The sequence below is a fragment of the Xyrauchen texanus genome, chromosome 28, assembly GCF_025860055.1.
Source record: "Xyrauchen texanus isolate HMW12.3.18 chromosome 28, RBS_HiC_50CHRs, whole genome shotgun sequence".
NCBI classification, from domain to species: domain Eukaryota; kingdom Metazoa; phylum Chordata; class Actinopteri; order Cypriniformes; family Catostomidae; genus Xyrauchen; species Xyrauchen texanus.
Window position 1 is genome coordinate 11,763,152 of NC_068303.1, and position 16,090 is coordinate 11,779,241.

At 37.3% G+C, this 16,090-nt stretch overlaps 1 protein-coding gene across 5 annotated transcripts in view; it reads right to left on the bottom strand.

Annotated features, from left to right (window-relative positions):
- LOC127621811 (CD2-associated protein-like) overlaps positions 1-16,090 on the bottom strand; it is a 62,712-nt gene that overhangs the window by 16,107 nt on the left and 30,515 nt on the right. For 3 of the 5 annotated variants that reach the window (XM_052095548.1, XM_052095546.1, XM_052095550.1), the window contains 5 exons: positions 12,461-12,511; positions 10,781-10,879; positions 10,489-10,542; positions 2,942-2,978; positions 1,077-1,139 (listed from right to left, as the gene is read on the bottom strand). In XM_052095548.1, the coding sequence (XP_051951508.1) occupies positions 1,077-1,139; positions 2,942-2,978; positions 10,489-10,542; positions 10,781-10,879; positions 12,461-12,511 (304 nt within the window). The remainder of the gene's footprint in view (positions 1-1,076; positions 1,140-2,941; positions 2,979-10,488; positions 10,543-10,780; positions 10,880-12,460; positions 12,512-16,090) is intronic. The other 2 variants (XM_052095551.1, XM_052095549.1) reach the window with 1 other exon arrangement.

Consider the following 16,090-nt stretch of genomic DNA (forward strand, 5'->3'; position numbering starts at 1 on the left):
TATAAAATCATGCAGATATGTGTCAGGAGCTTCAGTTAATGTTCACATCAACCATCAGAATGGGAATAAATTGTGATCTCAGGGACTTCGATCGTGGCATGATTGTTGGTGCCAGATGGGCTGGTTTGAGTATTTCTGTAACTGCTGATCTTCTGGTATTATCACACACAACAGTCTCTAGAGTTTACTCAGAATGGTGCAAAAAAAACATACAGTGAGTGGCAGTTCTGTGGACGGAAATACTTTATTCATGTGAGAGGTCAATGGAGAACTGCCAGACTGGCACGAGCTGACAGAAATGCTACAGTAACTCAGATAACCACTCTGTACAATTGTAGAGAGCAGAATAGCATCTCAGAACAGACAACACATCAAACCTTGAGGCAGATGGGCTAAAGCAGCAGAAGACCACGTTGGGAACTTTAGGAGGACCATAGTGTTCCTAATAAAGTGCTAAGTGAGTGTATACTCTTGCATAGAGCAAATAAATAAATAAAACCTTCTGTCTTAATTTCTTATATCTATATATATGCACAAATATATTATATATACATATTATATACATATTATACATGTCAAATTATAAAAACAATTTATAATTGTTATAATTTATTTACTAAAATCGATCTTTAAAGATTATCAATGATCTGATAATTAAATATTTAGTTCTAAAAACTAAAATAAAAACTGTTATACTAGGACAAACTTGTCATTTGGTTTTCTCTTGCACCTTTCCCTTAATGATTTCATACGTATACATACGGATTATGTACACACAGACTTCTTGGTTATTTATTTTCTTTTTTATTTAACTTCTTTTATTTTGTTTAGGTTGATTTAAATTTTAAATGCACAGTTAAGCGCACTTGCATTTAAAACAAATATCAAAGTCTTAAAACAATATTTTAAGAGTACATTTATATAACCCCCTACCCACAATAAATGCATTTTTTCTAGACAGGATGAAGGGCTATGCTCCCCACAGCAATTTAAAGTGACTGCTTTTCAGTGTTTGTGGCACTGTGCACAAGAAAACTTGTGGTATAACAGGAACTGGGCAGCAAACTCTCTCCTACCTTTATCCTCAGTCCGTGGCTGCGGTTGTTTTTTGTCCACACTGGGGGCCTCTGGTTTCAGGACTGAAAAACGAAGCATAATGTCTCAGTTAAAAATCTGTTTCTATGGTATTACATACACTGCAGATAGATGGCTGACAAAAGAACAAAGCAAATTGAGACAGACAGTTAGAACAACGTAGGAAACATACAGCCAATGACTTGCATTTCCTGTGAGGGTAGGAGAGGCAGGCTAAATCTTTGCAACGCTCTGCAAGCTTTTTATATAGCAATTGGGATGATGCGGTCTTCTTTGATGCATAACAACATCCGCTTTTTTGCATGATCTGCAGACAAAAGCTGTGAGGACTAAAGGACAACTGCATTTTCAGATAATATGATTTTGCTCTTTAACTCTCAGAACTGACACTAGTTTACTATACGGTTATAACATAGGATGGGCAAAAACTACATATTTCCAAAATTGGCACCATGAAAGAAACATGTTCACGTGTTGTTTAGTTTAGTTAAAGAAAAAAGAAAGAAAAAAAAAAATAGAAGGTGTGCCACTGAACAAGCTATTCAATCATGAATGTGAAACAAACAACAAATGTTGGGTTATTTCTCACCAAAATCATATGTGTTCAGAAGACTTAAAATATAATGCATGAGCAACATGGACCATTATGGGTCCTTTTTTAAGCTTTAATGCAAGTCGCTATCAATTGCCACTTTATTGAAAATATGGACCACAATATTCATTAAAGCTTCTCCTTTTGTGCTAAAAATATGCCGCACACTGAACTGATGATTGGATCAAAGTTGTTCTTGGACACAGCTACAAAAGGAATGCCCCGTAAATGGCTGAAATTGTATATCGACTGCAACATAAACCAAAATGATATAATTATTCAAGTAGTTTCTGAATGATTTTCAATATGCTGCTGCAAAAACGTGGGCAGACATCGTCTCCATGTTCAATGCAATAATTAAATGTGTCAAATTAGTCGGCACCCCCTCCAGTTGTCTCAGCAACTTAGAGGAATCAGCTAAAATCAATATGCCATCTTTGCACCAGTTATTATCCACTCACATACCGAAGCAGACATATTGGCATGTTCCCTTCAAGCACCACTGTCGTGACATTTGAAATCATGACATCTGCCTGCAGCTTATAATCCAACACCAGCAAGCATATCCAAAAGGTTGCTGGCAGACTCAAACAAGCCAAGGTTGATCGGTAGGAATAAGCTGCAATTGTATCTCAAAAGTAATCACAGGGCTTTTGTGGTTGTTATCATATATGATTGCTTGCGGGTCAGAATATGGATGACAATACTCTATAAAGCCAACAGTATGTGGACAACCTGCCTCTAATTAACAGGTTTGGCTATTCCATTGATTCAAGTACAAACAAATCTTAATGTTACACCATACAGTGACATTCTACTGAATTCTGTGCTTTGAACAGTTTGGGGAGGGCCTTTTCTGTTCAAGAATGACTGTCCCTGTGCACAATTCATGGTCCATGAAGAAATGGTTTACTGAGTCTGGAGAGGAAGGACTTGACTGGCCTGCACAAAGCTCAGACATGAACACCAACTGAATACCTCTAGGATGAATTGGAATACCAGCAGCAAGCCAAGCCCTATCACTCAACACCAGTGCCTAAACAAAATAGCATCAGTGAGGTCAGGCAATGATATTGGGAGTCACCCCCTTTTAATAAACCTGTTAATTTGAAGGGGTTGTCCACATGTGTTTTTTGCCATATAGTGTACTTAAAGCTCTTATATACCTTAGTGGTCTCAGAGCAGCTTGAAATAAAAAGAAAGTATATTTAGTAATGTAATCTGTAGGGTGCAGTTGAGGATGTGATGCCATACCTGGAGTTTTGGATGGTGGTGGTGGCTTCTTTGGCTTCTTCAGAGAGAGAGAGAGAGAGAGAGAGCGAGAGAGAGAGAGAGAGAGAGAGAGAGAGAGAAAAAACAGATTTACATTTATTCATTAGGATGATGTTTCTATGCAAAGTGAATTTTATTGGATATTGTGTATTCCCAGAAAATCGAACCAATGACTCGGACATTGCTAGCAGATGAGCATTTCACCTATTTAACAAATTTGGTTAGTTCAAAGCACAGCTCACCTACATATCAGATCCCTTCTATGCTTAAACTAATTTAGGGCTCACCCATAACCCCAAAAGACCATATAACTGCAAGGCTGAGCTCCTCAGCAGATTACCAAACCAAATCGGCAGGCACTGAAATCAGATGAGATGGCTGAGGCTGGCGGACCCAAAGACTAATCAGAAAAGCCATTTCTGGTGGATTTGATAACTCTTGCAACATCAGTGTATAATAGTACACAGTAAATTGCCTGACTTAGAGTATGCAACACAGGATGAGAGAGGGTTCAAAGTCCCATATAGGTCTGGATCAAAATTCAGGCTAAGGGTCAAGTTCACCCCCAAGAGCATCTCAATTTCTCCCAATGTTACTTTTTCTTAAATCTATCATTGCTCTTATTAAATTAAATTTAATCAGCATTAAACTACTGTGTTTACTACAGGCAGAAAGGCTGCATTGCTTACAACATAACCTCAAAAAATGCCTAATCAATGCTTAACATTAACCAAAAAGTTGAGCAGCCTTGACAGAGCAAGTTTTTCTTAATATTAAGTAATACAAAATGTGTTTATTACTAATAATAATAATAATAATAATAATAACACTAATAATTTTTAGTTTTTATTATATTTATAATGATATCATATATACACACACACACACACACACACACACACACACACACACACACACACACACACACACACACACACACATATACACACACAGTATATAAACACTGTTTTTTTTATTATATTTGAATAATAATAATTCAAATCATAATAAATAGAATGCATATTTTGATGAAAGATTATGAAGAATTTTTTTTTTCTTTGCGATAACCTGTACAGATGAATCATTTGCAATAAGACCAGGAGCACGTATTTAAGCAAAAAAGACAATTGCGTCAACTCTGATTTTATGTTGACTAAGTTTTGGTTCAGAAAAAATAAGATTTGTTACACAATTTTTCTACACATTTTCCTTTTTAAACATCTGGTAAATAGATGCTTATGACACTAAGTTGTTGGCCCAGGACTAAATAAATGAACTATTAATAAAGTAACATTTACCTTGGTGAAAGGCATAAGGAATGGAAAACTCATTTTAAATGGATAGCCATCCATTTTAATAAAAGAGCAACACTTCAAGCCGTTTGCACAGACAAAGACCTTAAATCAACAGCTGGACTGATAATCAAGTGACAATCCGTGTTCTAGTTGCACTCCTATTTTTACTGAAGATGCATTATTTTCTGGAATTACCTGTGAAAAAGGTTTCGACTAACAAATATAGAAACACTACACAGGCGTGCAATCTATAATTGGAGGATTGTTAAAGCAAACCAGAAAAGGCTAGAATTTTGCAAGAAATAGCAAAACCAGGAGTGATTACTATAATAAACCTCTCTGTATATCAACTAATAATACAGCTTGAAGGTTTAGATGCAAATGTATCCTACATAAATTCCACTAAAGTGAGATCTTACAGTAACAACCTTGCATTTGGTTAAATTAAACAGTCACAGACAGATCAAGCAACCTAAAGTATTCACAATTCAGATGAAATGAGACTGGAAAGCATGGAAAGATGTGACCGTATCCACCAAACTCTATCTATGAAAATATCTGTTTGGGGCCATAGAGAGCCAAAACAATTTCCTCTCCCTGGAAATCAAGGGCTCCTGGGTTAATATTCAATTACTCATGGCAAACAGAGAAAAACAAATCCTGAAGATCCGGATCTCTTTGTTTGAGTGTAAAATAACTTCAGTGTATATTTTACCATTTGTTTTAGAAATCAGTTTCTGGTAAAACGCTGAAGATGATTTGTGCCAACACTTAGTTATCATAACTGAATTTGTGCAATATACTTTATCTATAAAGCAGTGCCTGAGGCAGTAGAGAGAGCTGTGAGATGATCATCATAAAATAAAAACATAAGAACAATAATAACAGTCAAATGGTGCCCTTTCGAAATTTCTGATATTGTTGCATTACCTCGGGCTGTTTACCTAAATGTCCTATAACATGAAACTATTACAAGAGCTGGCCTCAATATGTATTTGAACACAACTCACACTATGAATCAATAACATTGCATTAAGAACATTGCATTAGGTAGAAAAAATATCTAAATATAGTTATATAAGTTATATAGTATATCAGTAGTATTGAATAGTATATTCAAGCACAGTATTTCCCAAAAATATGTTTGCTAGGTTTTAAAAATGTTGATAAAATGTATATAGACCTTGAGTTATCAAAGGTTAGTGAGTCGTGTTCATAAGAAAAGTTAAGTTAATTCTGAGAAAAGCTCTAGCATTTGGTTCTAGCATGAATTCAAACATAACTAAAGATAACTTAAGTGTAAAATACACTAAACACCAATGGAACCTAAAATAGGGTTATTTTAGTAACAGACAACAAAAGCTCTTTTTAGAGGGTTGATATCAACTACTTAAGAGATAATATATACCTTTTGAGGTACATGTAGAATATGCCCATGTAAAACAAACATTTAAAAAATTGCCTTACTCTAAATGCTTCCTGTTCCCTTATTCCTGATTAGGATTTTAACATTTCATCATCGGGATGCTTGTAGAATATTGGACTGATTGTGGGTTTCACACACCCAAACCACCCAGGTCTGGCCTGTAGTCCTCTGGATGAACAAAAATTTTCAGATCCTCAAGGACTGCTCGCTGACCTCCACCAAAGATCACATGAGCTTCAGCTCATCACATTATCATTGCAGAAGCACAAAGGCAATCATTCAGTCCATTTGGAATAAAAAAGAAAACGCGCTGAGAGCATATCAACCCATGACCCTGTTTGGTGGAGGGGTATGATGCTTCAGAGAACTTATCTGCCTCTGTCCACACAAACCATACTTTACAACAATAATGTGCCCCAACACAAGTGTGGTTAGACACCCGAGAGCTAGACCTCAAAATTTAGAATGGAGTTGTTTGTGAAACATACAGAATAATTTGCTTTTAACAGGCAAGTTTTATCAGTTATTGATTGAAACGCCCTTTAGGAGGAAAACATCCCAATTGGAGTCATAAATGTTTCTGGCTTGTTGTTCATTTTGGTCTTAAAATCTTTTATTAAAATATTTAGTGAAGGGCTTATTATCTGTAGTATGGAGTAGGGTTTGGCAATATACTGTAGATCATATAACTCAATATTGTATTCTGCCTTTTGTTTAGATTTAATACACATGTCGATTTGTTCTGAAATGGATTAAAAAGGGCATTTTTTTCTTTCAAAAATGTTAGAACACAAGTAAAATGTAGTAAAAGGCCAATTTACTGCACAGTTTTTCACTAAATAATGATAAACAAGGATTTAGGTTATTTAATAATTTCCATTGATATGCACCAACACAACGATGCAACAATCTATTCTTTAATCACAAGAAAAAAAAATTACTCTATGCACAACTCTCCACTACAATGAGAGGAAATAACTCGCATTTGCAAAACGTTTTTGAACAGATTCTCAGAAATTAATCAAACTTATTAAATCTAATGCCACTTTTTCTACTTAAAGAGCCCATATTATGCTAATTTACAGGTTAATCATTTTATTTTGAGGGTCTTCTAGAATAGGTTTACATGCTTTAATGTTAAAAAAAAACTAATTTGTTTCATACTGTACATTTTTGCTGAAGCTATTTTCATCCTCTGGCTCAAACGCTCTGATTTAGATCCTGTCTCTTTAAAGCCCCCCTTTCCATAAAGCCCAGTCTGCTCTGATTGGTCAACTGCATAGAGCGTGTGTCGGAAATGTAATGCCTCTTACCATAATTGAATTTCAGGCATCCTGAGCAGCTGTAAACACCATTGTAACTATGGTAACAATGGTGTCGGTTTTTGATGTACCAGTTTGAGTCCAACAATGAAAGTTTAGAAGAACAAGCTGATTGACCCAAACCACCTTTGCAAGCACGACTTGAGCAGGATGTTTCACAGTGGTAAGTTTACTTTTGTAGCTTTCTTACAAGTACACTTTTGATTATTGTGAACCTGACAAAGCTTCAAGTAAAAGACACATAGTGCATCCATGTTAGTCATCTTTTGCTGGAAATGTTTTCACCCAAGATATGAACGGAGAACGGAGGCTTTCTCCCGGTTAGTGAGCAAGTTAGCCATATACTACCATGGATAGCAGCCATAACATTACAGCTTTTAATTATATAAGAATCTTGAGATCTACCATTTTGTTACATGGTTTTAAGTAAAAGCCGACCCACAGTTGAATAGTAAACCCTTACCAAAACAATAACATTACATAGCAAGTTACCCCCATGTGACTCTACCCTCCCTAACAACTGGGCCATGGAAGTTTACTTAATCCATTTGAGTTGGGACTACGTGAATACATTTTGTGGCATTAATATAGCACTAGAGTCACTCTGCATGCCCTGGATTCGAACTCACGACTCCAGCGATGGTAGTCAGCATCAATACTCGCTGAGCTAATGCCAGGTTTTTGTGATGTAAAAGAATGAGACAAAGATAAATCATGTCAGAACTTTTTCCACTTTTAATGTGACCTATAATGTGAACAACTCAATTGAAAAAACTGAAATCTTCATGGGGGAAAAATGAAAATGAAAAACCTTACAATAACCTGGTTGCATAAGTGTGCACACCCTCTTATAACTGGGGATGTGGCTGTGTTCAGAATTACCAATCACATTCAAACTCATGTTAAATAAAAGTCATTACACACCTGCCATCATTTAAAGTGACTCTGATTAATCACAAATAAAGTTCAGCTGTTCTAGTAGGATTTTCTTGACATTTTCTTAGTTGCATCTCAAGCAAAAGCCATGGTCCGCAGAGAGCTCCCAAAGCATCAGAGGGATCTCATTGTTGAAAAATATCAGTCAGGAGAAGGGTACAAAAATTTCCAAGTTAAGACAGTCATCATCAAGTGGAGAAAATATGGCACAACAGAGACACTACCAAGAACTAGAATTTCCTCCAAAATTGATGAAAAGACGAGAAGAAAACTGGTCAGGGAGGCTTCCAAGAGGCCTATAGCAACATTAAAGGAACTGCAGGAATTTCTGGCAAGTACTGGCTGTGTGCTACATGTGACAACAATCTCCCGTATTCTTCATAGGGTGACAAGACGGAAGCCTTTTCTTACAAAGAAAAACATCCAAGCCCGGCTGAAGTTTGCAAAAACAAACATCAAGTCTCCCAAAAGCACGTGGGAAAATGTGTTATGGTCTGATGAAACCAAGGTTTAACTTTTTGCCCATAATTCCAAAAGGTATGTTTGGCGCAAAAAAAAAAAACTGCACATCACCCAAAGAACACCATACCCACAGTGAAGCATGGTGGTGACAGCATCATGCTTTGGGGCTGTTTTTCTTCAGCTGGAACCGGGGCCTTTGTCAGGGTGGCGGGAATTATGAACAGTTCCAAATACCAGGCAATTTTGGCACAAAACCTTCAGGCGTCCATTAGAAAGATGAAGAGGAAGTTCACCTTTCAGCACGACAACGACCCAAAGCACACATCCAAATCCACAAAAGCATGGCTTCTCCAGAAGAAGATTAACATTTTGGAATGGCCCAGCCAGAGCCCAGACCTGAATCCAATTGAACACCTGTGGGGTGATCTGAAGATGGCTGTGCACAGGAGATGTCCTCGCAATCTGAAAGATTTGGAGTGCTTTTGCAAAAAAAGAGTGGGCAAATATTGCCACGTCAAGATGTGCCATGCTGGTACATGAGTGCTGTAATAAAATCAAAAGGTGCTTCCACAAAGTATTAGTTTAAGGGTGTGCACACTTATGCAACCAGGTTATTGTGAGTTTTTTATTTTTCCCCCTTCAAAGATTTCAGTTTGATTTTCAATTGAATTGTTCACGTTATAGGTCACATTAAAGGTGGAAAAAGTTCTGACATGATTTATCTTTGTCTCATTCTTTTAAATCACAAGAACCTGGCATTTTAACAGGTGTGTAGACGAGACTCATGCTGTGCAAGCAAGCCATTCAAACATCACAAGCTGATCAAATATTTAGCCGTTTTCGGTGAATCACATCTGCAAAATCATAAATCTTTACTTCCAGGTTTAATTTACATTTGTAAATTTCAGTGTGACCATGGTTTAAGGAGGGTGTTAGCTGTATGGGAAATCTCAAGGATTAATTGTGCTGTTTTCCTTATTACATCACATGTTGTTCTCTACGCAAAAAGAAACACGAAATGTAGGCTGTCATTCGCGCAGCCCGACCGAAGCAAAGCGGGTGCGTTAACTCATGTGATTAACTGAAAGTGAAGCGCTGCCGGCTCGTGATGCACGAATAGCTTGCATGCGCTACACAAATCTGTTGGGTATACTGCAGTCCGTCACATTTTAACTTTTTGCCTCACATTCAGCTCATGAAAACACGCTGCGTGTTCATGAGGAAGGATTACATAAAGATGTAGATTTGAATGCAGGTGCAGCATTTAAATGAATAAAATAGTCTACTCCTCTCACCATTACTGGCGTGCCAGTGATTACCCCTCCAAATGCCAATGCTGGCACGAGTGCCATAGGTTGCCGACCCATGGTTTTCAGGGTTCACACAAGGTCCTTGAAGCGATTAAAGTGCTTGAATTTAGCTTTTAGAAATGCAAGTACTGGAATACCTGGAAAAACACCTTGTTTTGATTAAAAGTGCTTTCTTTTCTGTAATATTTTTTAATTTAAGTGTCATTATTTTGAATCGAGATTATATCGAATCGTTACCCTCATAATGTATGTATATTGAACTGAATCATGAGATAAAAATATCGTCCCATCCCTACTAAAATGACCGTAAATATTATGATTTAAACAACTTCACAGCTCAAATAATACACATGTTTTAACAGCATGTAAGTGTGTTTATAAAATTAAAAGTTTCACATTTCTGCTTTTGAACCCTCCAAAAATTAGCCCCATTCACTTTCATTGTAAGTGCCTCAATTTAACCGTGATATTTTTAATTTTTTAAAGAAAAAGTAAAACGAGCTGAAAATATTTTTGTGGCAATCAACATTATGCCATATATGATGTTGACCGAGCTTGACTTGTATTGCTAACTTCCACCACTTAATTAGAACACCCTCATTCTTGTGATTACATGTCCTCTCTCTCAAACCGTGCCTCTCAAAACAGAGACTGTTTCTGATTGGCTAGTTTTCTGATTAGCTTAAATTATTTGAATATTCAATATACCTCGCCCAGCCATAATATTGTGTTCACTTCAAGAAGTAATTTTCTAAACAAAAGAATGAGCGTTCCATACCTCTTCTGGTTCCTGTTTAAAAGATGCTTTAATGGAGCCTCTGGATGTTAGAGTCTGTATAAAGAAGGTAAAATGATAAGAACTTTGACTAGAGCAAGTAATTACAATCATTACAAATTTCAGGATGATTTTAGATAATTTAGCTCTGAAAATAACTGGTAGTTTTGGGGTATTAAAGAAATGTTTCTGGTCTTCACTGTGTAGTTCAAATTCCTTTCAAATTTGCTGCGAGATAATGAGGGCCCTCTAGGCAAATATCAAATCAGAATGTACAAGGTTTATGTTAGTTTACCTCTTTGTCGGTTTCAGAAAGTAAAGTCACAAAGTTGTCTGGGAAAACACCCTGTTTGCCATTGACCTCTCCTCTCCACCAGCCTGGCTCTCCCGAATCCTAAAACATCAATGCTTTGAGTTAATGCCCTCCGGCTAATAACATGACCATACTGAATACAAATTCTGTTTTTTCATTCATGCAAATAATTTTTCAATTCTCGAAACAAATATGCCATAGGCTTTGACGTCATTCATGATGTTTAGTCGTGAGACAGGGGCATAATGATTTCTTTTGTGAATAAGTATACAATTTTGGTCTGTTTCTCACACAAAGCACACAACTCATCTGGCTTTAGAAGATTTGGTAAATAGTTTTAATGTTCAGTTGGGTACATTATTCCTAAAATTACATCATTTATAAATATAGATTATTACATCCCTTACCACTAGATGGAGGTCAAGCATAAAACATACACCAACTCTGACACGCTTCCTGCTCTAGGCCTTTGCAAAAAACAGGTGGAAGGAAATCCCCATGTCTCTTAACTTAAATAAACCTAGCACTTCTCCAGATTGCTGACAGAACACAAGTATGGTAATTTAAAACACAAACTGCATTCAATTTATACAACTTTATTAGGAATTCTGTATGTGGATGAGAAGACAACTGCTCAGCCTGTCATCCAGTGCAGGACCTAGCCTTTTGGGGGCACTTTGTGTGCCCCATGTTGCAGAAACACGTTGTTTTAAGTAGGGCAAATAGATATATGGAGAAATGTTAAAAGAAAACATGAGATGTTATTAAATGCCTAATATGAGTAAATTAACAGAAAATGGTAAACCCTTTTCTGAGGTGGTTACTTTGAATAAGTATTCTTAATTTGTTACTCAAAAAAGCATCTTGCGGTCTCAAAAGTATCTGCTCAAGTTCTGCCCTATAACTATTGTCCCTATATTTACACAACATCACTATAATACCCCTGGGGGCCTTTTACCACAAATGCGGGGGCTTTTTACACCAAGTGTGGGGTAAAGGCTCCCTAACCACCTTTTTTTATTATTATATTTATATTTTAAAAACAATTTTTTTTTTTTTTTTTTTTTACACATGTTGCTACATCTATATTCAATAAAAATTAATGTTTTTTCAATCTTTATCTCAACTAAATTGTGTTTTGATAGAGAACCATTTTTTTATTGTGTGGATATTCCATGTTTTATTCACAGCTGGCGGCCACTTTGTTAATAAAATAAAAGAAAGAAGTAATTGTTTATCATAAATGTGATGACAATCCTGCCATACGAAGGCTGTAAGTAACTATACCAAAAAAAAAAAAAGTTGCTGAATTTCTCAAAATCTAGGAATAGCTGAGCTGAATAATAAATAATAAGAACATGTAGATGTATCAGGAATAATTTTGTAATTTAATTGTGACTCCCAGAATCAGAATCCGATCGAACCGTGAGGTGCCTAAAGATTCCCACACTAACAAACAACATACAGCGAGTTCATTTAAAGGAACATTAGTATTTATTACTTTTTATACTGACACTGAGCCAATGGTATATAAAGTGCCAAATTTCAATAAAAAAGGAAAAGGAACATAAGGCCAGTCTGCATGGTCAGTTGGCAGGGCACTTGCTGGCTGTACATTACTGGGGTCTGCACTTGTGCCGGCTTTAGCAATCTGAACATTACCGGAGTCTGCCCTGGTGCTGCTGGTCTTACTGATGAACTTGAGGATTGTCCCTGAGGGCAGAGAAAAACATTTGAATTTATTTAAAATGGCTTAACACAATGCAAAGTAATGATATCAGCTAAGTTTACATTGATAACAAAGTTTTTGCATTTTATTTGACTTTAACCAAGTCAAGTATTTATCTAACATGCTTAAAACAACAATAGTTGTGCCAAAGCTGAAAGTACAGTTGAAAAACACACACACGCACACACACACACACACACACACACACACACACACACACACACTTAACACCACCTGCCTAATATTGTGTAGGTCCCCCCTTGTGCCACCAAAACAGCGCCAACACGCATTTTAGAATTGCATACTGAGATATTATTCTTCTCACCGCAATAGTACAGAGTTGTTATCCGAGTTACCGTAGACTTTGTCAGTTCTAAACAGTCTGGCCATTCTCTGTTGACCTCTCACATCAACAAGGTGTTTCCATCTGTAGAACTGCCACTCACTGGATGTTTTTTGTACCATTCAGGGTAAATTCTAGACAATGTTGTGTGTGAAAATCCCAGGATACAGAAATACTCGAACCAGCCCATCTGGCACCAACAATCATGCATGCGATTATCTAATCAGCCAATCATGAGGCAGCAGTGCAGTGCATAAAATCATGCAGATACTGGTCAGGAGTTTCAGTTACTGTTCATATCAACCATCAGAATGAGGAAAAAGTTTGATCTCAGTGATTTGGAGCGTGGCATGATTGTTGATGCCAGATGGCCTGGTTTGAGTATTTCTGTAACTGCTGATCTCCTGGGATTTTCACGTACAACAGTCTCTAAATTTACTCCGAATGGTGCCAAAGACAATAAACATCCAGTGAGGGTTGGTACTGCGGCTGGAAATGTCTTGTGGATGAGAGAGGTCAACAGAGATTGAACAGACTGGTTAGAACTGACAAAGTCTACGGTAACTCATATAACTGCTCTGTACAATTGTGGTGAGAAGAAAAGCATCTCAGAATGGGTTGGTGCTAATTTGGTGGCATGAGGGGGACTTACACAATATTAGCAGGTGTTTTTAATGATGTGGCTGATCAGTGTATGTATAATATATATATATATATATATATATATACACACTCACCTAAAGGATTATTAGGAACACCATACTAATACTGTGTTTGACCCCCTTTCGCCTTCAGAATTACCTTAATTCTACGTGGCATTGATTCAACAAGGTGCTGAAAGCATTTAGAAATGTTGGCCCATATTGATAGGATAGCATCTTGCAGTTGATGGAGATTTGTGGGATGCACATCCAGGGCACGAAGCTCCCGTTCCACCACATCCCAAAGATGCTCTATTGGGTTGAGATCTGGTGACTGTGGGGGCCATTTTAGTACAGTGAACTCATTGTCATGTTCAAGAAACCAATTTGAAATGATTCGAGCTTTGTGACATGGTGCATTATCCTGCTGGAAGTAGCCATCAGAGGATGGGTACATGGTGGCCATAAAGGGATGGACATGGTCAGAAACAATGCTCAGGTAGTCCGTGGCATTTAAACGATGCCCAATTGGCACTAAGGGCCCTAAAGTGTGCCAAGAAAACATCCCCCACACCATTACACCACCACCACCAGCCTGCACAGTGGTAACAAGGCATGATGGATCCATGTTCTCATTCTGTTTACGCCAAATTCTGACTCTACCATCTGAATGTCTCAACAGAAATCGAGACTCATCAGACCAGGCAACATTTTTCCAGTCTTCAACTGTCCAATTTTGGCAAATTGAAGCGGAGATGAGTGGTACCCGGTGGGGTCTTCTGCTGTTGTAGCCCATCCGCCTCAAGGTTGTGCGTGTTGTGGCTTCACAAATGCTTTGCTGCATACCTCGGTTGTAACGAGTGGTTATTTCAGGCAAAGTTGCTCTTCTATCAGCTTGAATCAGTCGGCCCATTCTCCTCTGACCTCTAGCATCAACAAGGCATTTTCGCCCACAGGACTGCCACATACTGGATGTTTTTCCCTTTTCACACCATTCTTTGAAAACCCTAGAAATGGTTGTGCGTGAAAATCCCAGTAACTGAGCAGATTGTGAAATACTCAGACCGGCCCGTCTGGCACCAACAACCATGCCACGCTCAAAATTGCTTAAATCACCTTTCTTTCCCATTCTGACATTCAGTTTGGAGTTCAGGAGATTGTCTTGACCAGGACCACACCCCTAAATGCATTGAAGCAACTGCCATGTGATTGGTTGATTAGATAATTGCATTAATGAGAAATTGAACAGGTGTTCCTAATAATCCTTTAGGTGAGTGTAATATATATATATATATATACACACACACACATATACACACACACACACACACATACATACATACATAAACACGCACAGTTGAAATCAGAAGTTTAAATACACCTTAGCCAAAAATATTTAAACTCAGTTTTTCACAATTCCTGACATTTATTTGTCTTAGGACAATTAGGATCACTACTATATTTTAAGAATGTGAAAATCCTTTCTTTCATCACATTCCCAGTGAGTCATAAGTTTACATACACTGTTAGCATTTGGTAGCTTTAAATTGTTTATCTTGGGTCAAATATTTTGGGTATCCTTCCACAAGCTTCTCACAATAAGTTGCTGGAATTTTGGCCCATTCCTCCAAACAGAACTGGTGTAACTGAGTCAGGCTTGTAGGCCTCCTTGCTCGCAGGGCTTTGGAGGGCCAAATTTCTTCATGGCTTATGTCTTGAGATGTTGCTTCAATATATCCACATAATTTTCCTTCCTCATGCTGCCATCAATTTTGTGAAGTGCACAAGTCCATCCTGCAGCAAAGCACCCCCACAACATGATGCTGCCACTCCCATGCTTTACGGTTGGGATGGTGTTCTTCGGCTTGCAAGACTCACCCTTTTACCTCCAAACACAATGATGGTCATTATGGCCAAAAAGTTAGATTTTTGTTTCATCAGACCAGAGGACATTTTTGTTTTATTTTCAAATGTCGTCAGCAAAGAGGCACAGAGTTTGAAGGTAGGACTTAAAATACACCCAGAGGTACACTTCCAATTCAGTACACCTCCTATCAGAAGCTAACTGGCAAAGTGTCTCAAGGGAATTTTCCAACCTGCTTAAAGACACAGTTAACTTGGTGTATGTAAACTTCTGACCCACTGGAACAGTGATATAGTCAATTAAATGTGAACTAATCTATCTGTCGTAAAAATTACTTGAGTCATGCACAAAGTATTTGTCCTAAAAGACATGCCAAAACTATAGTTTGCTAATATGAAATCTGTGAAGTGGTTAATTTTTTTTTTAATGACTTAAACCTAAGTTTATGTAAACTTCTGATTTCAACTAATATATACTAAATATATTACTAAAACTTAAAGATCAAACAAAATTAGGAGAATGCAGACTGAAATATAGATAAAAACATTACAAATGGCAGGAAGACAAATGGAAGGTCTAATGGATATTGTTTATATTGAAACATTGATGAGATTCAACAGAGCTTGCATGAGCTCCTTTATTACATTCTAAAAGTGTTTTGATTTGGCATGTGTACTCCTGACACAAATTAAAAAGTTACTTTCAATGTGGCAGT